Source organism: Calypte anna, chromosome 2 (assembly GCF_003957555.1).
Source record: "Calypte anna isolate BGI_N300 chromosome 2, bCalAnn1_v1.p, whole genome shotgun sequence".
Taxonomy (NCBI): domain Eukaryota; kingdom Metazoa; phylum Chordata; class Aves; order Apodiformes; family Trochilidae; genus Calypte; species Calypte anna.
Genome location: NC_044245.1, coordinates 105,405,596 through 105,429,978, shown reverse-complemented (window position 1 = coordinate 105,429,978; position 24,383 = coordinate 105,405,596). Strand labels below are relative to the sequence as shown.

The 24,383-nt window shown below is 36.6% G+C and overlaps 1 protein-coding gene across 2 annotated transcripts in view; it reads left to right on the top strand.

The window, feature by feature from the left end:
- Window positions 1–24,127, top strand: part of SS18 (SS18 subunit of BAF chromatin remodeling complex) — a 40,472-nt gene extending 16,345 nt beyond the window's left edge. Inside the window, exons 4-10 of one of the 2 annotated variants that reach the window (XM_030445454.1) lie at window positions 189–342; window positions 4,192–4,413; window positions 13,362–13,529; window positions 14,257–14,361; window positions 17,380–17,502; window positions 20,220–20,353; window positions 22,436–24,127. In XM_030445454.1, coding sequence (XP_030301314.1) covers window positions 189–342; window positions 4,192–4,413; window positions 13,362–13,529; window positions 14,257–14,361; window positions 17,380–17,502; window positions 20,220–20,353; window positions 22,436–22,462 — 933 coding nt within the window. In that variant the 3' untranslated portion in view covers window positions 22,463–24,127. The remainder of the gene's footprint in view (window positions 1–188; window positions 343–4,191; window positions 4,414–13,361; window positions 13,530–14,256; window positions 14,362–17,379; window positions 17,503–20,219; window positions 20,354–22,435) is intronic. The other variant, XM_030445455.1, reaches the window with a different exon arrangement.
- Window positions 24,128–24,383: the final 256 nt, after the last annotated feature.

The following is a 24,383-nucleotide window of genomic DNA, read 5'->3' as shown; positions in this document are numbered from 1 at the left end:
TTAAAATGTTAAAACACTTTGCCAGAATTAAACTGAGAGGAGTTAGACCTATCAGAGCAAGAGACGTGTTTCCAGCGCTTTCTTTCATACCCTGCCTAACAATATAGACAACTGCTGTACCGTGTGTACGTATAATATATTTGTCAGACTAACTGCTTCTCCTGTTTGACTAAACTGTCTCCTTTCAGCCACCCACACAGAATATGCCTATGGGTCCAGGAGGGATGAGTCAGAGCGGCCCTCCCCCACCTCCGCGCTCCCACAACATGTCTTCAGATGGTATGGTAGGTGGGGGCCCTCCTGCACCACACATGCAGAACCAGATGAACGGCCAGATGCCTGGTAAGTTTTTCTCCTCTAAGACATTAACACCAGCGTTGCCTGGCAACTGAAACGACATGGGGGCTCAGGGGATACTAGATTGTTGATGACAAAACTGCTTTGAATGCCCCGGAGTACCAGCTCTCTTAGAGTTTGTTAGCTACAGAGCTACGTGACCTGTATTCAGTGTTTATCAGGCTGCCCTTGGGCTTTGATGTAGCTGACACACAGCATTCCTCTGAACAGAACTGGCTAAATTTAGTCTGTTTGAAACCGTGCAGTACAGCTGGCTTTGGAAGGCTTATTGGGGAAAGGTATTGGCCTGTGGCTGAGTGAACACAAATCTTTCCATAAAAAGATAGTGGAAAATCATCATAGTTAGGTAATTAGATAATAATAAAATACATATCTCTTAGAGGGTGTTTTGAATATGTTGTTTTTTAAAAAAAGATCGCTTTTATAAAAGAAGTCCTCCAGCTTCCACTAATCCTCTGTGTTCTTTATTATGGAAGATATGTTGAATCATAAGGGATATGTGAAGAAATGGGGCTCCAGATTATTGTTCTAGGCGTAAGTTTTGTCAGCTTTCAAAGAATGCTTTGGCTTGGGAAAAGGACCTTAAAGGTCATCTAGTTTCAACTCCCGTGCTGTGGGCTGGAACACCTTCCAGTAGACCATGTTACTCAAAGCCCCATCCAACCTTTTCTGACTTCTCAAGCACTTTTTATTACAGAAACAAAGCAGTGAAACAAGATGATAAAATTCCACGTCGTGCCTACCTGTGCTGACTGGAGTAACCTCTAGCAGTCAGATCAGAATGAAGTAGGTGCTGGAAAAGCTTGCTTTTTTCTGTGGAGGCTGTTTTCCAGAATTTGCACCCATAAAGTTATTCTGACTTTCAAGAGATTTGGCTTTCAACTTAACATTACCTTCCCAGGATTGCTTTCGTTCAGGACTCCTTCGCTTTTTTTGTAAGAGGAACTTCTTGTACAAAAGCGTTTTGAGATACTGATCCTTCCAAGAAAGGAAACTGCTGTCAAGAGACCTTTTGAAAATTCTTCACTCTGGTGTTCACAAGGATAAGCTCTATGACAAACACCCACAATAAATAACTGTGCAAAACTTAACATGAAGTCAAAAATTCAGTGATTATTATAGTCTTTATGTACAAATCTTCATAACATGGACGTGATAGTGACAGCTTTTCTGAGAAGAGGGGCTGAATAGTCTACAGAGGCTGTTTATGAGAAGTGTAAAATAAAGATCTAGAGAAGTTGGTTTCATCCTACATGTTGGTCATGGTCTGCATTTGGAAGTGCAAAGAGTCATATATTCTGCTTCCTAAGTAGGACAAAGTTATTCTGGTTGTAGAGTCCTCTATCCATCTAAGATCCATCAGCTCCCATGGAGAATAACTTTGGCTCTCACAAATCAGTCTCTTTGACCCTCTAGTGTAATGGTATTATTGTTATTATAATGATCTTTTCCAAGGAGAAGGATTACTAAGTCACAATGTGAGCATAATGACTTCACTGCAGAGCCACGGGGGAAAAAAGTCACTCCTTAAACATACATATTTTGTAATTAGTTGGAATAAGAAAAGACCTCTTATGAAAATATGTGAAAGGTAAATGGGTTTGTTTTGGTCTATACCTAGACAGATACTTAAATACAGTTTCCCACTAAGCTTTAATTTAGCCTTTCTTCCAACATTCTCCCTTTTTTGAATGTCCCTGCTTTCCCATTCACTGTTTAAAGTTGTCTCTGAGGGTGTGAAGATAAACAGCTTAGGATGAGGGCATCGCTAATATCAGAAAGACATGCAGAAAGAATTTCATAGTTGGGAAAGGGGAAACAGAATAATCTTGTTAACTGGATAGCTGAATTATTATTTTTTTTTAAGTGTGTGCTGGTTTACCTGTATGTGAGCCTTTCTGTACTTCATGGGCATATATTAGTAGTAATTTCTGCAGTGTATTCATTTGCTTTGTGTTTATAGGGCTCTTATGTTACATAGACACTTTCTAATAGAAGACAGCCAGAAAACCTTGAATGTCTGAAGAGATAATTTGTCCAAAAGCAATGAAGTCCCTAATGCGCGAAGAGAATGCGGGGATGACAACCATGAGTTGCCCAGCCCAAAAGAAATAAAATTCAGGCTCTTAAAAATACCAGCTAAGGTTTTCTGGAAGGCCTTGTCAGAGTAAGGGCTTCTACTGGATTGCTAGGGTGAAAGGGTTGGTAGGAGGCTTAAAGGGCTGCCTAGTCATAGTCAGGGCATGAGTTGATTTGAAGTTATTCTGTAGACTTGTCCCATTACCTAAAAGGCAAAAGTTGTTTTTTTCTCATGCTTGTATTCTGGTTAATAAAGAACCTGAAGTACTACAGAGGCCCTTAATTGTGTCCCCTGTATACAGACAAACGAATGTCTGTATAATCCTCCCAGAGGAGACAGTCATGATGAGCCTTGTTTTTCCCATGATGAAGCTGAGTGTTACCTGTGCCTATGACCTGCAAAAAATCCTGTCTGAAAAAATTCATTGACTGAGAATTTGTGTGATGCTAAATAAGGCAGATCTGGATTTGGAAGGAGATGATGAACTGGGTTTTGCTGGTGGCAAGCTATCTTCAGAAATTCTTGAGCTTTTTTACAGAAATGTAGAGAGTTCAAAGGTGAGAGGAGCTGTAGGGTTCGCTGACTTTTGTCCTGACACTGGTAGGTGACTTGAATAATAGGTGCTTGTGTACAACCAACAAGTTGCCTCAAAGTTGTCTTTTCTTCTTGCAGATATAGTCTCAAATGCACTTAGGCTGGCTTGCAGGCTCCTGTAGCCTGTAAGATAATGTCCATAAGTGATTAAGGGGAAAAAAAGACTTGTTTATGATCAGGATGGTTACCTACTCCACTAACTTTTTTTCTAACATATATGCTGTAACAATAACAATATAATGAGTGTAGCATTTAAAGCAGTTCTGCAGAACGCACCGTCTCATTTGTTCATATATAATTCATATTCCATTCTTCCCATTTCCTTTATTTGTATAAATAAAATAATCAACTGTTGTGTCCCTGTGTGCAGGAGAACCCCTTGAAGTGTTTTGGCAAACTATAAAAAACTTTTTTTTGTAAAGTGTGTTCTTACTGTTTTTCAATTTCAAGGCTTTTTATACTATGGTCTTGGCGTTTCCACTGGATGCTGCTCTGGAAGGGGGTTGGACTAGATGATCCTCAGAGGTCCCTTCCAACCCCTTACCATTCTGTGTGTGTGTGCCTGTGTGTGTTCATTTCATTAAGTTGTCTTGAAAAGGGCATGAGAATAAACAATCTTAAATATATTCTGTTTTCTCCATGCTGGCTTTTAGTAGCTGTGTTCCTTGATCATTGTAATCTTTTTATTCTATGTCTTTTTGTTTGCAGGTCAGTTGCTATTGCCTCTGTGACTCTGTGTACAGCTTAGGTCTTTATTTTTGCCTTGATTCTGTCCTTGATTAATGCAGGTATTTCTTTAGCCAGGAGAGGACTCGGGAGCATTTTACATCTGCAGGCAGACAGTGGTGGGGTTTTTTTTGATAAATGGCAAGACATGTATCCAAAACACTGTCCTCCTGAGACTCTACTGACATAGTTTTTTTCATGTTTCTCTTTCCAGTTTTCTCTATTTCTTAGGCTTTTTTTTTTTTTTTTTTTTGGTCACTTAATAAGAAAGTGTAGCATGTTTGGCAACAGTGGCATCTTTTTGGTGAACTTTATCAAAACTTGCCTTGTTTACATTTTTAATGACTTTTATGTAGTTTTATGATGCAGTATGGCTATATTTGCTTGGTTTATGATACTTAATGTGCCACCTTTTTCCGTTTTTCTGCCTGAAGGACCTAACCATATGCCTATGCAAGGACCTGGACCTAACCAACTCAATATGACAAACAGTTCCATGAACATGCCTTCAAGTAGCCATGGGTCAATGGGAGGCTATAACCACTCAGTGCCATCCTCACAGAGCATGCCAGTGCAGAACCAGATGACGATGAGCCAGGGACAGCCCATGGGCAACTATGGTCCCAGACCAAACATGAACATGCAGCCAAACCAAGGTAAGTGAGGTGCTTGTTAGCATCTATAAAAAGGAAACAACTGTTTTTAAATAGATTCTGTTCTTGTAGATTTTGTTCTCTAAATGCATTTCTACTCATGTTTGCATGACTCTACATCTCCCTTCTTCCCTGTGTCTCCCATATGTGACTTTTGTTTCTTTGCAGACATTGAACTGTTTTCAGGTATTGTGTGAGAAGCTGGGAATGGATCTGCTTTCATCAGCTGTAGATTTGAACTACTCTTTTATCTTCCTCAGGTTTTCCACTTCTGTCTATATGTCGTTATTGCTTGAGTTGATAAAATACATTTCTTAGTCTCCTGGGTAAATTGAAAAATTGAAGTCAGATAGCCCTCAGATTTTTGTACCTAGTTAATCTTTATTCTTTGCTGCATGCTGTTTTAATGTGGAATGTCTGTTAATCTTAAAGAAGTAAAATTCAGTTCCAGGAACAAATCTGCTACTCCCTACTGCTTTCAGGAGATGTCCTTGTGTATGTAGTAAAGTTCAAAATTAACTTTGTATTTAGGATATTTGCATAGCCTGTAAAAGTGATATCTCCTGTTGACAGTCCTTGTTGAAGTGCAAGGATATTGTGAAATTAAAATATTGCATAAGGGTCACAACAGACCAAATTATTAAATTGTGTGTATAATATGTATTCTTATAAATGGGCTTTACGAGTCAGTAGGCTGTATTTTTAGCTTACCTGTTAAGTCACGTTACTGCATTGGATTTGGACATACCAGCTGCTAGAAGGCATACTGCAGAATTTCTTCTAAAAAATGTCTGCCACACTTGCAGCAAGTATGTTTTTTTTCCCAGTATGCATAGACTCTTATAGGTATAATAGCTAAAGGAAATTACTTAATTCCAAGCTTTTGTCTCTTGTCTGATGCTGTAGGATAATGTGTTTTCCTCTTTTCCTAAAGCTTCTTCTTTCTTGGTCATTGTAGGAAAAATAGATGGTTCTTATTGCAGTATACTCCCACTGGAGACCAAAACTCCACTCTGTTAGATAGATACCATTTGTTCCTGAGAAGTACAAACAGATCTTAACTGATCAGTTAGGTTATTAAGTCATAGGTTCAAACTGGACAAAAGACTAAACTAAAAATGAGTCAAGGAATGGCTGTTTCTGCAGTTTTCTTAGCAGTAGTGAAAGCAGGAAGTCTGAGTCCTTCATTGTCTACATTGCTAATGGTATTTTAAAACAAATTAACAGCAGAGGGAACAAAAGACAGGCACATAGAAGAAAGCATCAAGAGTGAGAGTATTTTTACTGTCTCTCTGAACTGTCAAGTTATCTCTATATTTTGGGCAATACACAATGGAGTAGTTTTGTAAACCATGTAAGATGTTTAAGAAAAATCTGTTTTAGAAAATGCTCAGTTGAAATTTCTTACTTGCAGAACTAGCAAAATGCAGCAGTATTTGTGAGGGAGCAATCCACTAAACTGCTCTACAGAAAACAACTTGCTTAGTTTGACTGGCTTACAGTTTAGGACTTGTCATTATTCCATCTCAAATAAATGCTCTTTATTCTTTCTCATTCTCCTGCTGTAGTTTCAGTACTGTATCAAAACTGAAAATTGTTCATTTAATAATACTGAAGTGTCTTAGGAGAATAAAAAATAAAGTAAAAATCTAACCAAATTATTCATTCAAGAACAAGAGCTAAATCTCTCTATAGAGCAGGAGTGGTGCCATTACCTGTGCTTAGGGCCAGAGTAAGCTTTCACATTGGGTAATTCTGATTTTGCCAAATTTTAACCCTCAAGGGTTAGACTTTTTCCATTCCAAATGTCTGCTTCAAAGGTTTGGGAATTTTTGTTTGTGAATGTTTCACAGAAATTGGAGAGCCATTTCTGACAGTAGGGTAGAAAATGGCATTCTTGAAAATATTTCAGTATCTCACAAAAACATCAGTAAATAATGCACTTCATGTGTAAATGTGGGAGCGAAGGTACTTGATGCTTTAGAGCAAGGCTTTGTAACTTGGCTGTTATGCCAACAAGGTGCTATTTGCTATTTTAATGAAAGTATAGTCCCAAGTTAGTAAAATTTTAAGTATCTGTGGAGGAAGAAGTCTGAAGTTCCACATGTTTGTTACATATTGGTAGCAAAGGTTTTTGACCTAAGTTTATTTCCAGTTAGGTCTACTTAGTACGTTTCTTCCATTCTCTGCTCTTAGTTGTTGCATTTGTATTGAGATTTGGTGACCAACTACAAGAAATATTTTTGTATCTTCACTCACTTGTGACTCAAAGACTACAGAGAAGAAAATGGCAGAGACCTCTGTGACAGACTATTTAGATAGGTAGCCAATATCCAGTCTGGCTGGGCAGTGGGTCTTGGGCAAGCATGGACACTGCAGGCTTCCCATTAAAGTGACAAAGCAAGAATGAGCTGCTGCAAAATGCATTGAGATGCAGTTTAGCTAAAAAGGAAACAAAGAAGTTGTAACTTGAAGACTTCTTAATTAGTAGCATGCCCACTGTCATTCAGGAAAAAAAATAACCCAGAAATTTCTGAACCATTCAGCATTGCTGTCAGGAAGCATTTGTGAGCATCTAAGCACATGTGTTTTCTTATAAAGGGATAATCCATACGGAGGGGGAGAGATATTAATGGATCTGTCAGTTAATAACAATGCTAGCTAAATATAATGCTAAATATTCTGCAAGATACAACCTTAGCATCTCAAGTTGGCTGCTAAAAATTAGTAGATGTTTTTGACCTTAATCTTTCCCTGCATGGGTTCCCTATCTGTAGCGGAATGAATCTGATACAAAGATTATAATAGTCTGATATCACAGGAGTTTTGTGCAAGTATAAAGATTTGGATATTTTTGTTAAGAGTGCCATAAGAAAACTCATGAGTATGTTAATAATTCTGTCTTCAGTTTTTGAGAAGACATGGCATCTCCCATGAACAATTAGGAGGAAACAAAATATTGAATTAGATTTTCAGTGAATATCTACTGTATACTAAATGAGATCAGTACTTAAAAGAAAGCATGCCATCATACAATAGATAAACATCATATCATGCAAAAAGATTTGATCTAACTTTTGGGTGGTTTTAGCATAACTTTTTTATATGTGTTTCCTAGTGGAATGTATTTTGCTGTATACATTTTTTTAGGCAGATGGTGTTAGAAAAAATGAAAAAATGCTAATTAAGAAATGCAGAGTAACAAAACCCATTGTTGTATTTAATTCTGTCTCTATTTTGCAGACATTATTGATTTGCACTGATTTATAAAATTGTACTCAAAGGAATATCTTAAATGAGAAGCAAAGTTTTCATGGTGTTGTTTCATAGAATCATAGAATTGGCTGGGTTGGAAGGGACCTCAGAGATCATCGAGTCCAACCCTTTTACCACCGTTGCGGTTGCTAGACCATGGCACTGAGTGCCACATCCAGTCTCTTTTTAAATATCTCCAGGGATGGAGAATCCACTACTTCCCTGGGCAGCCCATTCCAATGCTTGATCACTCTCTCTATAAAGAAATTCTTTCTAATATCTAACCTAAACTTCCCCTGGCACAACTTAAGACCATGCCCTCTTGTCTTGTTGAAAGTCGTCTGGCAAAAGAGACCAACGTCCACCTGGTTACAACCTCCTTTCAGGTAGTTGTAGACAGCGATGAGGTCTCCCATGAGCCTCATAGTCAGTCCACTTAAAAGAAGAATTTCAGTCATTTTAGACTTAGGAATAAAAAATGTAGGCGGAAGACTCTCGAGATGGCTTGGTTAAAAAGCTACTGAAGCAGCCTGAGACATCCACAAGGAATATTTGTTACCTTTTTTGAAGAGATGGGAAGCAGCAGGAGCTGAGTGAACATGGAGGAAACTCTTTTCTTGTAGATGCCTTTATTCTTTTGTATGGGAAGATACTTACGTTGGACAAAATATTCAAAGTCGTGCCTGTTTTTGTCTTTCCAAGGGGGGAGATGTAAGCAAGATTTTCTGGAACCTGAAACTTACATGGAAGTTACTGTCATTTATATTGAGCAGCTCTTTCCCTGTTAAAGAAAAATAATAAGCAGTAGTATTCACATACGTTCAAGGACCAAGAAATTACAGCTTTGGCCAGCTCAGAAACTTTCTTTCTCAGATCTTTTTGCTAGGATTCTATTCCTTACCAGAAGTGTTGGAAGCAAAGTTCCCAATCTGTATTTATTGAGCATTATATACTTGTTGGGGTGAGAAGGGAGAGCTAGTTTACTTTTAACAGGTGAACTCTACATGGGAATATCATGTTAGCTCTGTCATTTGCAGAAGACCAGTGGTTGAATCTGGCTCTGAGATTTTTTTAATGGTAGTTTCATTTATATAAACTCACAAAAATTCCAGTAAAGTTTTAGATCTCTTTCAATTGCTAGCAAGTATGAAGAGATCACACAAACATCAGAGCTGGAACAGGTGCAAAATTCCTGCTCTTTTATTTTCAACCTAAAGGAACATAAAGATACAAACATCCAGTGTTACCTGGAGTACAAATGTGTTCAAGGTATGACAGGTCAGGATAAAATGATTTCTGAGGTTGAGGACTTTTTGTGAATGTCTTGCCATCCACTGGACAAAGCAGGGCAATCTCAATGTTTTGGACATCTAGCCTATTAAAATCAAAGTTACCTCCACATTCCGAAGTGGCATTGTGCTATAGCTGGATTTGTAGGATATCTACCTGTAGAAGACACAACAGTTCTCCTGTCTTGAAAAACAAAGATACTCACAGGTGTCACACTGTTTGTTCTTTCATCTTTCTTCCGTGGGAAGAAGTGTCCAAAAGAAGGCATTGGTAACAAAGGACCTTTTTTTATTACTTACTTTCATGCATTGTTTTTCTTAAATGACACCTGAAGTTATGGTTCAGTTTGAGATGAGGACTTTGTGGAATAGGCAAGTGTGGAGAAGCTACTACTACCTTTAGTTTTCAGCCTAAATCATGCGTTAGGGGTAGCAAAAAAAAGCATATCCTCAGAATCTCTTGAGCTAATGTTTAAACTTCTCTTCAAATTTAAACAACTTTAAGATTTTGGTTCATTTGACCATGGATATCTGAATTGTAGCTTCCTTCTGTCAAGACTCAAAAGAAAATTGAAAGTTAATTTTATCATATGCAAGCTAGCTCTTTGAAGAGCTATCACCATTTCTTCTATTTAAAAGTGAGCTTTTTTTTTTTTTTGTAAACATGAAGAAAATCAATAAACATGTTTTGCTGAGCCCTGCTTCATTGCTAGGTATATATTTTCTTATATAACTGTCAGTGTGATGATGACATTTGCCATAGTGAATCTCTCATGGTGTACTTTCATTTTGTAGGTGTGGGTATCCGATCGCTTTGTCGATACAAATGCACATTGTGAAATGTCTAAAGCATAGACCTCTTCCTAGCCACAAAACCACCATAATTTTGAAGACTAAAGAAACCATGACTTGTACTGTTGCTTTTTTGGTTATACCCAGCTTCTCCCATAGCTCTTTCATCAGAACATCAAAGCCACCGGTTCATTTGTGAGTCTAGTTTGTTTCTTTGCTTGGTCAGAAGTTTCAGCCACATGAGTAATCTGGTTCTCTCATAGCATTTGACACCAATATTTTGGGTTTCTGCTTAAGAGACTAAGTTCAGGAGATTTTGAAACCACTAAGGTTTTGTGCAGCTTTTTCATTCTCAGTGCACTCCTGGTCTCAAGATTTGTTAGGTTTATCAGAAACTGACTTCTAGTTTGCATTTCTGTTTCACTCTCTTCATCTTACACATCTGATGATTTGTTATCAGTTTCTTGAACTAATTTCTTGTGAGGAGATTGCTACCAGGTTACTTCAGTTAAACGAAGACCAGATACCAGCTCATTTTTACATAAATTCACATACCTGTTCTCCCCTGTATGTGCGTCCTCCGTATGAGACATTGGCTGTAGCAGGAACACTTTTCACTTAGTTAGGTGTAGGTTACTTTGAGCAGCTGAGGAAAAAGGTTTGTTTTCTTGATAATGTAAACTATTTCTAATTAAATCAAACCTTGAGGAGTTCAGTTTTCACCTGTTCTTTGGCTTGCTTTGTATATTCATTTACTTCATATGACTGGTTTGGGTCTACATTGTTCATTTTCAAAATGCCTGTTTAATGGTTAACAAAATTGCCTGCACTTCTCACAGGACCTACAGTATTACTTCTTAGGGTATGTTTTTTTGGTTGGTTTGTTGTTTTTTTTTTCCCCCCCAACTTTTATGCCAGGAATGCTTGAAGTGTATTGGCACTTAAAGGCTGCCTTCTGAACATTCAGAAACAAGTATAGGGCTTTTGTACTACCAAAATTAAAATAGTCTCTTAAGAAGACAATAGGCTACTTGTGTACTTGCACATAGGGTAATCCTGCATGTATTTTCTTGGACTCATTTTGGACTGTGTACAAATCAGATATTTTGTCTTTTCTAGAATAAATGGTTGCAGGAATTTGCCAAAAAAAAAAAAAAAAAAAAAAAAAGAAGAGAGTTTCAGAAATGCTTAGGAGAGTTTCTGAAAACAGCATTCTCTTGCACTGCAGTTTTGTAAACCTCTGTGTATGAAATCTCTCCAAGTCTGGTAAAGATTGTGACTTCTACTGAATGCAGTTTGTTAGGACCTGATTGGAGTTTGATTAAGTGCAGAGTAAAAATACTTTCTACAAATACCAAGAAGATCTGAGATCATGAACTAGTGGTCCTAAGTTTTGTGAAGGGGCATTTTATGTTAGGTTTATGTCATATTAAGTATTATATGATGAATAAATGCAGGTTTATTGTAATTTTGATTCTTTTCAAAAGAAAAGAAAAATTCGGTTTCCTTATCCCTCAAATCTACTACGTAAAATGGTTTTGTTGCATGAGATAGTAGATACCATGGTTCTTCTTTCACAGATCTTCTTAATGAGAGAGAGATGTGAACTAAACTGGAAGGAAGCCAGGCACTCTGTTATTAACACAATACACAGTCTGATACAGGGTAGTGAATTCTCATTGTGGCTCTACAAAGCGTTAATGAAGTTCTAATTTAAAAAGCAAACAGAAAACCTCCACATTGCACCATGGGGACCTAACACATTTTATCACATTGTATTGTGACTAATGTTAATATTGCTAATTAACAAGCTTTCTTGAGATCTAGGAATATTATGGCAACAAGTTCTTATTTTTTTTCAAGGCTGCTTAATGTTTCTCAGTACCTTCCAACAGAGGAATAGTGAAATGGAATGATCTAAATTTCCTGCTTGTTCAGAAGATCAGAAAATGAAATACCTTTTTACTAAATGGAAAAAAAATTATAGAATATCAATTTAAGGATCTTTTTTTTTTTTAGTTGCCAGTTGGGCTACAGAAACTGCAGTGCAAAGGATAGAAGCATAACTGGATCATTTTCAGAGTGGCCAATATTTATCTTCAGAGGAAAATGAAGCTTAACAGAAATAAGGCCACTTTACTTCTCACTGAGAGATTCCACACAGGGGTTTAATGGGATTTAACTAACATACTTTGAATTCATACAATTAATTAATTTGGCTTAACTTTCTCTTGTAACCTCACATAGACAGGATATAAGTGACTGTACTCCTTTCTTTACATAAATCTATTGTCAGTATTGACTATATATTTAGGTGTTTTCCCAGTGGTGCCATTTCAACATAGGACTCTTTGCTGGTGCTTTAGCACCTAGTTATTTTAAAATATTAAATGCAGTGGCAAAACCTAAGGCTTAGAAGGCTAGATGGTACTGTCTTTTTTGTCTTCTTGGATGTAGGTATAAGGAGTAGCTGTGTTAGTTCACTGTTTTGATTTGGTTGGGGTTTTTTTAGTGAGACTAGTTCATTTTTGAAGTTAAAAATAAATTTTATTTTAAAAGGTAAAGCTTAGGGTTTCACCATTTTAAGGGTGCTCTATGTGTTAATTAGTTTCGGTGTATTATAAAAATACATTGATTAAGAAGTTTAGCTGCTTATCATAACTCTTCTCATATTTTGAATGCTGGAATAGCTCTCTTCTGAAGTGGTACTACAGAGGAAGTGAAGAACAGCTCTTTGTTCAAAGTTATATCAACTTAACCTGCAATCTCACATAATGAGATGACATAATTTTCATTGTATGGTGTCAGTAGGGTGCTCTTTAAGTGTCTGCTTTCATTGCTGAAGCTGGCATTTCTCCAACTTCAGCCTTAATAAGACTTTCTCAGTTGATAAAACGTGGACATTATTTGATCTCTCTTGGTCTCTTCCTGTGGTTCACAGAAACTTGGTGCAGCTTGGAATGAAAGAACTCTTGGGACTGTTCAGAGCCTCTGTTCCTGTGGGCTCTCCTGCATGCTGCCTGGCATGTGATTGCCTGACTCACTGATACATGTGGTTTACCTATACCTGCTAAATAAAACTTTGTTTTGTAATAGGTCCCTTTCAACCCAAACCATTTCATCATTCTGTAATATCTAAGTGGTTTGTTGATGGACTATAACAACAACTATATTTGTATTGAAACTATGCCCTGAGGAATTCACAATGTTAAAAGTTTTTTCTATGGCTTACTGAGTTTTTCATCATCAGCTTTTCATCTGCATCTTCTTTGCAGATGCTATTTCAAACAAACAAAAAATGTTGAAAGTGTTTCAGTTACCCTTGAGCTTGAGCAAAGTAATGTCTCTAATGTGTGAAAAATCACCTGGAAAGCAGCCTTATTTAGGCTGAGTACTATTTTGTAACATGGTTACTGAATGGATTGCCTGCATTTGCATAGGCCCAGAAGCAGCTGATTTTAATGAGAACACTAGAAATATAGAGCCTTTTTTGTCCATTTTTAAAAGAGCTGATTTTTTTTTTTTAATTTTTTTTTCCCAAAAGGTTTTTTTTTGAAAGATGCCATCAGAAATCATGTGTTACAAAAGACCTGTTTGCTACTTTTTGTTTTCCAGGTCCAATGATGCACCAGCAGCCTCCCTCCCAGCAGTACAACATGCCCCAAGCAGGTGGTCAGCATTACCAGGGGCAGCAGCCACCCATGGGAATGATGGGCCAAGTTAACCAAGGAAATCACATGATGGGTCAGAGACAGATTCCTCCATACAGGCCACCTCAGCAAGGTAGGACTTCATTTCAGTGTCTTTGCATTGATTTAAAATAACCATCTTTAAAACTATTTAAAATCACTTCCTTGCCTACACCAAATTTTGATCAAATCATTTGGTGTCACAGACTTTGTTTGCAGACTCTTTTTGTTACCCTCTTAAGAGTGGTTCATGCAGCAGCAGATTACTGGCATCACCATGAAACATGAAGACAAGTATTTTTATTTTGTTTTGAGTTCTCTCTGACAAAAAGTATCTAAAAATACACATACAAGATTTGCTGATGCAGAATTCTGCTTCAATATTTAAATGATAGGTACAGAAAAGGAACAAAGTACCTGCTTGGTTCTGAGTTTCTTCCAATAAAAAAAAGGGAACAGTGTTCCACACCCTTGCTTCATTTTTTTTTTTATATTTACTCTTTTTAGTCCTTTTAGAAAAAGAATAACTTAATACCTTAGTCTGCTATACACCTGTTCCTAAAATGAGCTCAAAACTGAAGTTTGGTATATACGTGCTCAATCTAGTATAGCCAAACAACTGTGTGTGTGTATATGTAGAGATTTTCATTATTTTTTTTTTAAGTAAACCAGATTACATATGTTGTCTGAAATGCAACAATATGGGTGGGGAGTACATTTGAGAAATATTTCTCATAGTAAAACCAGAAATTTAGCAGAAAATAGAAATTTATAACAGAGAAAACAAGTTATTTACGTATTGACTGGTTGTGGTTTTTCAGGCCCACCACAGCAGTACTCAGGCCAGGAAGACTATTATGGGGACCAATACAGTCATGGTGGACAAGGTCCTCCAGAAGGCATGAACCAGCAATATTACCCTGATGGTAATCTCTCATAAATGTTAACTTTCCCATTTTCTATACCTGCCCAATATTAATGTAGTCATATGCCCAAAGGTAGGGAATGGGGCAAGAATAGTAATTGGATATCATACCTCACTTTTACAAAACCTTCCAAATTTTCAGAATTGTGACTACAGTTTACTTTACTGTGACTAGTTAATTTTACAATTTGAAGTATGTAATTTGTAACACTCCCATTTGAAACTCTTAACCATTCTAGTATTTCAAAACGAAAATTCTGTAATTGCTTTACCTCAAAGTATGGAGGGTTCCTTAGCATATCTAGTATAATTGAGATGAATTAAAACAGTGATTACTTTATTATAAATAAGAGAGGGGGCGATATCCTTTTATTAAAGATTTTATCAAAGTGGAAAAACTCGTTTAAAAGATGTGGTTTTCCTGTAAATATTCTGTTTAACTTAGTGTTTAGTTTTACTGTAAGTCGCACAAATGTGTTATGGATGCTGCTATGGATGGCATGGACCTTGAGCTTAATCTTTACAATGGAATAAAATGGTCCCTGCCCTGAGGATCTTAAAATTGTGGATCCTTTTTAGAAATTGCCCTGGTGTGTTCAAGACAAAACCATGATGTTGAATTGCACAAATCTGTCCTTCTGCATCTTGGAATTTAGAGCGCTGAAGGCTATTGGTTTGTTCTGTAAGTTAGAAAGTTGCAATTAGCCTATTTTTAGGCTGAACAAAGACTGGGAGAGGAAAAATACTGCCTTATGAGTAGTGGGTTAACTGTGTGTGCAACTTAATGTCCAACTTACAAAGTTGAAGGGATGGCGTAGGTTTTAAATACGCAAATCAAAGTTGTATCATCACCAAAGCAACTACTAATCACAACTATACAAGTTGTTTGAATTTTAATTTCTATTAAATTGATTTTAAGATACATCAAGCTATGTCTATATAAACTCATGTATGTAGTTTTTTGAGATACACCTGCAGAGTTATTTTACAAGTTGCATTAACTCATTAAAATTTCATACTGGAGCTTTGCTATTATTCACATGAATTTTAAATGGTTACAGGAAACTTACTGTAGTAAGGGCAATTCTGTTTTAACATCAACAGCTCTCTGGAAGCACAGATTTCTTCTCTAAGGACCTATTCCTTTTAAAGATGCATTCTTTATCATTACCTCATTATTAATCTTATCCAGAACATAAAGAGAACATATTACAAAACCTGCTTTAATGGTTACGTATTTATATTTGATTCAGTCAGTGATGTATGGCACAGAACTAATATCAAAACCCACTTAGTTTTAGAACTGTTTTCTCCTTGCCTTATTTTATTCCAAAATTTTATTCCAAATTTATATAATTTGTGTAATTTAATTTTAAATTGTAACAAAATTTTTAGCTTGTTTTCTTGATCAATAAGGTATGTTTTTGTCATCTGCAAGACGACTGTATATTGCAAGATATTATATTTTTTAAAAAAACAACAACAGGTGGGGTGATCACTACATATGTTGGCTTCTTAATTGGAGATGCCTCTAGCCTCTGAAAAGGAAGGTTTGTAATGATCCTACTCAGGACTGGAATGCAAGAGGAAAAGTTTTCCTAAGGCTTGTAGGAATTCTGTTTGTAGGGAAAACCTTGAATTGTTATTTTCCTGTCACTTAAAAGCAAAACTTAATGTAGACTTTGGTTCATAACTTCATTGAGCTGTATTTGTTATACATCACACTGCTTTTAGCATATGCTTTTGAATTGGAGATCAGCAGAACAGGTGTTAGACAAAGTATGGTAATTGCTTTCTTTGTTCATTCTAATTTAATTCAGGTTATTTACATGTGAAAGGCCTAAATGCTTTCATTTTTTTTTCAGTGAAAGATAAAGTATTTTTTTTTTTCTTTCCCCTACCCCCCCCACAAGGATTATCAGGAGGTTAAGACCATCCATTTCTGTGATGTTACTACAACAACTGCATTAAACCTTTTTTTTCTTTTTTTTTTCCTTTTCCTGTCACATGTTAATTCGATATGAAAGGAAATCATATTAATAAGTCTTTGGCTAATACAATTGAAAATTCTTTTTCCTGTATATCCAGTTGAAAAAAAAATTTTTTTTTTTTCATTTTTCTGAGAAATGAAATACTTTTAGGGTTTTCACTCAGAGGCCATTAACGTTTCTTCCTGTTTCTTGTCGAATTGATGTAGGTCATAATGATTACGGTTATCAGCAACCGTCGTATCCTGAACAAGGCTACGATAGGCCTTATGAGGATTCCTCACAACATTACTACGAAGGAGGTATCTATATACCTTCACACACATACATACATACATTCCCTTTCCTCCCTCACCCGCAACGGGAACAGAGATTACTGCCCAACACGACTTATACCCATGCAAAGCTCTTGTAGAATACTAGCTGCTGGCTGTCTTGAGACTGGCAGGGAACCCGAAGCGTTCAGAATAATTTCTTGCAGACACCTAAGTATATAACCACAATTTGCCATTTCTAACAACAGTAAAATGACTAAAACACTCTAGAGATATTTTAATTTTTTTTTTTTTTACCTCAGTGGAAGTTTTTATTTAAACATAAGTTTGTTGGTTCAGTTGTATATCTTTTTTGTGTGTGTATATATTTTGTATGATTATAGTGCCATTAGGAAATAGCTTGCTGATCTTGTGTAGCTAGTCTGTGCTCTTGTAGCTGTCCTTAATTTTGTCTCTTTTTTATTTTATTTAGCATAGTCATGATCTTATGACTGTGATGTTCCAGTAAATGTAATGCTCGTTTGGCAGAGATGCTGAAAATGCTGCAGTTCAACTTTGCAAAATTGGCTTTAACTGCAGTTTGTTTGGCCGAATTTCTTCTGTTTGGTTTGAGTTTTCTTTGTTTTGTTCAGTTTTTGAAATAAATATTGCATTTTCATTTTGTTCTTGTGTTGTTGGCTGTGCATCTTAGAAGGAGAAAAATGAATAAAGTAGGTATCTTTATAAGTTTTTGCTTTCTTGCAATCATCTTTACAGGAAACTCGCAATACGGTCAGCAGCAAGATGCATATCAAGGACCACCCCAACAGCAGGGTTACCCACCACAACAGCAGCAATATCCAGGCCAACAAGGCTATCCAGGACAGCAGCAGGGTTATGGTAAGAACCTGCAGACACAGACAGAAAAGACCAAGGGAGATCCTCGTGTGTTATTTAATCCCTGTTTTCTGGGTTGAAAGGCCAGGGTTGTGCAAAAAGGCTGTATGCATGCAGTTTTTCTGCATCAAATTGAGAAGGTATAAATGCCAATGTCTTTTGGGAAGTAGATCTTGTTGGCAATCTAGAACAATGTAGCACAGAAAAAGAGGGTGGCTAGAGAAAATTTTAACAGTTGTGTGTAATTTGGAAAGACACAGAAAACACTGCTCTTATCTGTCCACTGTATGTGAACACAGTCAGGAAGGCAGAAAGATAACAGTGAGATCTTTTATACCCTTTCATCCTTGGATTTGCCATTTAGAACAAAATCTTTAAAAGGACTAGTTTAAGATTTCATCCAAGCTACATGAATCATTCTCATAAAATTCTTGTGCTGGTCAGTAAGGGAATGAATATAAGCATTGCCAATGCAGTTTTCAAGTCTTTGTCTTTTGGATTTGTACTAGTGGTGCAAACTTTCCCATGTGCAGTAGGAATGAGAAATCCTCTGCCACAAATGAGGTAATGTTGTCCTTGGATTCAAGGAAAACCTTGTGAAATGGACACGTAATGTACAAAAAAATACATACCTCTTCTTAATTTCTGAAAACTTGAGGTCAGAAGAGCATACTGAAGATAATGCTGTTTTCAGTTTTGCTTAGTTGCATATTGTAAAGCTGTACATACTAATCTTGTATGTAGGAGAAGGGCTCTCTGAAATCTAATTCCATATATGTTAACTTTTAGTTTTGTTGTAGGTTTAAGTGCTAAAACTTTCAGCATTGTGGGTATGTGAGGAAGTTCATGGCTGACTTGTTTGCCACGTAGATAAATCCCAGGTTTGCATTTGATCCTGTTGTGCTGAGACTAAATGCAGCTGTAAGACAATCCACTGAGTTTGAGCAAATCTACTCCTTTTGGAGGTGATGTAGGAATTCATAGTTCTAAAATAATACACTTGCACTTAACACAGGAACGTAATGGAGATCAGAGTGAAGGTATATGTAGCTCACTGTAATTAATTTTTAAAGAAATACATTTTCATAATAAGATTTTAGTTTAAGAAATACCAGGAAAGGGATTCAAGAAATCTGTTGGAGTGACTTACCAACTGCAATTTGTATATCCAAATATCATGCTTCTCAATTTCTATTTCTCAGCAGAAATAGATTTTTGTAATTCCATTTTTATTTTATAGAATCTGTCACTGAACATTTAGAAGTAATCTATAAAGAATTACCATGAATAAATAAAACTAAGTTTCATTTGTCAGATGAACACATCACTTTTCAGGATATATTATCCTGTCTTGATTTAATATTTAATTGCCTTCTAATTTGAAAAAATAAATCAGCATCCCAGTCATTATTATCAATCTTTAAGATTTTGTTCCACTGTAGAAAGCTGATAATGCATAGTTCAAGGGGATTTGACACCAGATTAGAACAATAATAGCTTATGGATCTTTTTTCTCCAGGTCATGTTTTTTGACTGTTTCATAGATCTAGAGTCACTAAGAGTTACCAGCTGATGTTATCTTAATGTCCAGTGCCTGTAGCTAAAACTAGCCTTCTCTAGCACTGAATCATATTATTGCTAAACCACATCTGTTTCTTTTGGGGGATGTGGCAGATAGGAAATGTTGGCTTATTTTACAAGAAAGCAGTTCTGAAAAGTTGCAAATCTTCCTGACTCTGCCAGTTTTTATGGGATGGTATTACAAAAGCTAACTTTGATCCACTGCAAAAGATCCATATGCAGTGTTGCTGAAATACACAGGACACCATCTCTCCCAAAGTAGGAAGGGAAGGAAGGGATGAGGTTAATTTTGATTGACATGGGACCACACTGTCCAATGATAGTAATGTGCAGCTTCCCATAGTAGTCTCTGTGAGCAGTAGCAGAAGAAGTTTGTATTGACCAAAAAACTGCTTCCTTTTATAGCCAAAACTGGCTGGGGCCAAAGTTGTTGTGTTTTTTTGTTCTTTGTTTTTCTATCCTTTTCCTGGAAAGCTAAGATGACCAGTGTAGTAAGGAGTAGAGGGTGGTTTTTCCCATACCACAATAGCATTTTACTGGTTGTCACATCTCACGTTTCTTGTGTGTAAGTTACTTGCCTGACATCCCATTTGATTGCCTGCTGTGGTGTCAGAACTGACTTTCTGGCACTGCACTGCTGCTGGTCTCTTCTAAAGGTCCAAATGCAGCTGGTGGTCTGGCTGCTTCTGGCACTGTAAAGTTCTGGAACTGGAGCAGCATGCAGCAGGAGGAGAGTTTGCCTCCCCAAATCCCAGAAGTGTTCATGTTTATGAATTGTCATTTCCTTTCTTGTTCTGCCATGTCCTATGAACTCCTGTGGACCTTTGTATGGTAATGAATATGTAAAGGCAAAAACATTTGTGATTGGAGCACAGGCCCTGTCACAGAATCACAGAATGCTTTAGGTTGGAAGAGACCTCCAAGATCATCCAGTCCAACCTTTGACCAACACCATAAGCTAACTCCTAAACTGTGGGAGGGGGACCACTGATCCCTGTATGTTTCTAGGCAGGAAAAGACCTATTTGTGCAGTAGGTGATACATGTGCTCAGTTGTAAAATGCAATGCTTTTATTGTTCTCTCCTTCTTTACACCTTAAGCAAACTTTTTTTGTTTGTTTACATTTTAATGATCTCCAGGCCCCTCACAGAGTGGTCCAGGACCTCAGTATCCCAATTATCCACAAGGACAAGGCCAGCAATATGGGGGATACAGACCCACGCAGCCTGGGCCACCACAGCCACCACAGCAGAGGCCTTATGGATATGACCAGGTATTCTTTAATTAATTGAGAAAGTTGTGATTCTTGTGCACTTACTTGATAATACTGGTTTCTTGTGGACATTTAAACTATTAAATATGAGGGCTTAGCTTTCAGGTGTGTGTGTGTGTGTGTGTGTGTGTAATTCTCAGGGTTTCTACTTCCAGTTGAGTTACCCAGAAGCATTTGTGTGGAGTAATGAGTCATTCTCTTCTGACTTTGCAAAGTTTTAATGCAGTTTGGCAAAGTGAGGTACTTAGGAAGTAGTTTTGAACCTTAAAAATTAGGAGTATCTTTTTCATATTCTCATGGGAGAATGACTAATATGAAAGATGATGTTCCTGAAATCTCATGGTGGATCATTGTTTATTACTGCTTTGCAATTAAAATGGTTGAATTGGTTTTGCACAAACACAGGTGCAGTAATCCTCCTCTGCAGTTGTAGAACCATCTCAGGTGTGCAGCTGAATCCACTTCACCTGTAGAGCTGTGTGAGGAGACATGGAGCCAATTTTTGCACGGATTGTCTTTGAACTTTATAAAGAAGTGACCTGAAAAATCAACTGCTTCTTTGCTATCACTACCAAGAAATGTTTAAAACAAACAAACAAACAAACAGTAATCACCAAAACTCTAGGCTGGAGATATAGTGGAGGAGTCCTGTAAAGAAACTGAGGTTTAATTCCTGTAGAAGGTACTAAAAAGTAAAAATGTAATTTTTACATTTTTTGTAATTTTTACCAATTTGAATGGTTCAGAAATGTCATTAGAAATGTATACTATTGACACTGCTGCTTTCTCCAGCATTAAATAAAATGGACAGTTACCAACCATGGCTAAAGATCAAGTTGAGGTTCAGGTGTTTAAATAAAATCCTGATATATCAGAAGAAGATAAGTCAAGCTTCAAGAAGCGACAGTAGTTACAGTTGCCGTTTCTTTCTACAGAAATAGGAAAAGACAAGGAAGAAGCAATAAACTGTGTGGTAGTCTAGGGATGCAATTACTTCTAAATATTTAACAGGTAGAACACTCATGCACTGAACTAACAGCTTCCTCCATCAAGTAATAAGCTACAGGACAATGCTCATGGCAAGTATAGGTTTAAGGAAACTTACTCAGTTTGCTAACTTTCTGCAGCTTTCTTTACAGTAGAAGTAGATCTGTAGGTAGGTTCTACACCTCCAGCTCATGCAATCTAGATTCCAGTGGCATATTCATTTCTAGAAGACCTCTGCACTGTTCTATACTAGCCATTCCCAAAGGAATTGCACTTAGTAAATTCTAATCTGGCAGCTGTTCTGAAACTTCTTCCTGACATATTACAGAAAAAAACCCTGACATTGCAACATATAAATGGAATAATCAAATACTGCCTTATCATGCTGGTACTTAACAGGAGATAATGGTGGGACTGCAGTTTGGAGTAGCTCACTACTGGTTTCTGCAAGCCTTGAACCTCTGGTGAAGGATGATGATAGTAAGGATGCAGCTGTGATGCTTTCACCTCTACATTCCTCTGCAATACATGACATTCTGTCAAGACAAATAGAGGTTATCAGTAAGGGTAATAATGCTGTGTACCTGATATACAGAACAGTTCATTCCTGTAGAATATGTTGACTAGTTCTTCATGTTCACCAGTATGTGCCTTGATTTTTTGAGATACATGTACCAGCCCATTGATTGATACATGGATGTTTTTAGGTATGTCTTAAAGCAGATTGTTTTCCTAAATTACTTTGTATTTAGCTATCTTTTTGAAGTTGTTTTCAAAGTTGAGGTTGCAAATCTTTTCTTTTTGACAGCGTTCTGCAGATTTCACAGAAGTCTTTTGAATTTGAAGGTACACTGTTCTGATGAAATTAGGTTCCTGGCTTTAAATCTGTCTCATTAGTCTTTTACATTAAAACACAAAGGATTTTTAGTGACATGAAACTCTACCACTTACTTACATTGATTTGTTATCTATTGTTATTTGTTTTTACCCTTTAACATCATAGTTAATTTGGATGGTCTTCTGGTTTTCAGCTTTAAACACAGGAAAATATGCCTTGTGGACTAATTATGTATTTTGGGTTCCTTTTTTTTTTAGGGTCAGTATGGAAATTATCAACAGTGAAAAAGTACTCACATTCCAGTAGGCAATATCTACTAGCAGCCATATTGTCTCCTCAGCACTGTGGACACGTTCCTGAGATGAGAACCTCCCATTCATTCTAGATTTTGGAAAAATGTTGTGGCTGTTCCATGGTATACAGTCTTTATGGGTTAATTGTTAAAGGCTGTAGATTCTCAGAAACTGATTTCACATCTCTACTCTAGATGGCAATATTGGACAGAAAATATGTGATATAACAATTTGCAGTGAGTTGAGATCTGTATGTCAAACAGACTGTTACATACTGAAAGGTGCAAACAGCTTTGTATGTTTATGAAGGTTATGGGAATTTAATATTTTTTCCACAGATTTTTTTTGTAGGGGGAAAGGGGAAATGCACACTTTTTACAGCAGCAATATTTTGTATATTATGTTTTTCATGTGGTAAATATGCAAGACAAGTACACTACTCGCTGGGCAGGATAAGAAATATACTGTTAAAAAGGGGTGAGGGCAAGAGAAGTGATTTTGTAAAAGTCTCGAAATGGTGTACAATAAAGGTGATAATGAAAAAAGATGGAGAGCATCACTGATAGGTTCATGTACAAAGAAAAAGAAACCCAGTTACCTAAATGGGAGCATAATTGAGAACAGTATAATATAGTCTTGTGCAAAGATTAATTTTTTAAGCTTTCCAGTTTTTCTGAGTGAAAAGCATTTTTATAAAAATTGTTTCTAACATAGTTTGACAATTTTCTGCAATGTTTTTTGGGTAGCAAGATAAATGTTTGGGGTTTATTTCTCAAGTGTTTTGTCACAGCTTTGCATAAGCAAGCTGTAATCCCTCTTAATAATTGCAATAACAAAAGAAAATGACAAATGTTAATTTTACTTGGCTAAATATGCAAAGAACTTGCAAAAGAATAGAGAGGACAGGACTATATTGTGTAAGTGTATTTTAACCTTTAGTTGAATAATTTGTATGTATCAAAATAGCCTAGAAGACTTTGTAAAACCTATCTAAACTTTCCTAACTGGGAGTTAATATCTTTAGAAAGGGGGCATTTTTTTGTGTGTCCATTTTTCTTATTGGTTAACATGAGACCAAGGGATGTATTTTGACATCAAATATAAAACCTGTTGGTGAGGTAAATGCCAAATTTTGTTTGAACTGCATTAATGCTTATAGTGTTGCATGTGAGATAGAGGCAGCACCTTGATCAATAGCATAGTACACAAAAAAAATTGGTTTTGAGACTGTCCTGCTTCTGTATATCAGATAAATACAAGGATATTCTGTTGTGCAGGAATACATGCATTCAGGAATACCTGACAACTTTTATAAAAGGACAAAACCTAAAATTAGCCCAGGAGTAAAATTTTGTGTGGTTTTCTTTTTCTTGGATGATCATGTTGGGGGGTGGGAGGAAACTGGTATTCGTAATATGTATGACATTGTACATGGAAGACAAGATTTTAAATTTGTTCATCATTTTAAAATGGAACACAATTTTCTTAAAATCAGTAGAAAATGCGCATCAAGGTTTGAACAGGTAGGCATGAGGAACATTATTATGAATGAAATGCTTGTAGGTTCTGTGCCAATTTTCCACCACTGTGTACTTCATTGCTATTTAAAACTGTACTCCATCAGTTCTAACGGAAGAATAAATTATTTGTGATTTTAATTTTCTCATTTGTTTCTTTAAATTAGATCTCTATCACTCTGATGTCTCATCTGGAGACTGCTGTGGATTCTTATTTTATAGAAGTTTGGCCAGAATAACCAAACTGTATTTGCAGTCTAGGACTTTATCAAAATTCTCTTGCCATAGCCAAGTTAATTAGAATTAACTGTTCAGTAATCAGCATGTTGTGTAGGTCGTTTGTTACAAAATTCTTACTCTGAAAATGAAGGTCCATGAGGCTATAATCAAGATGA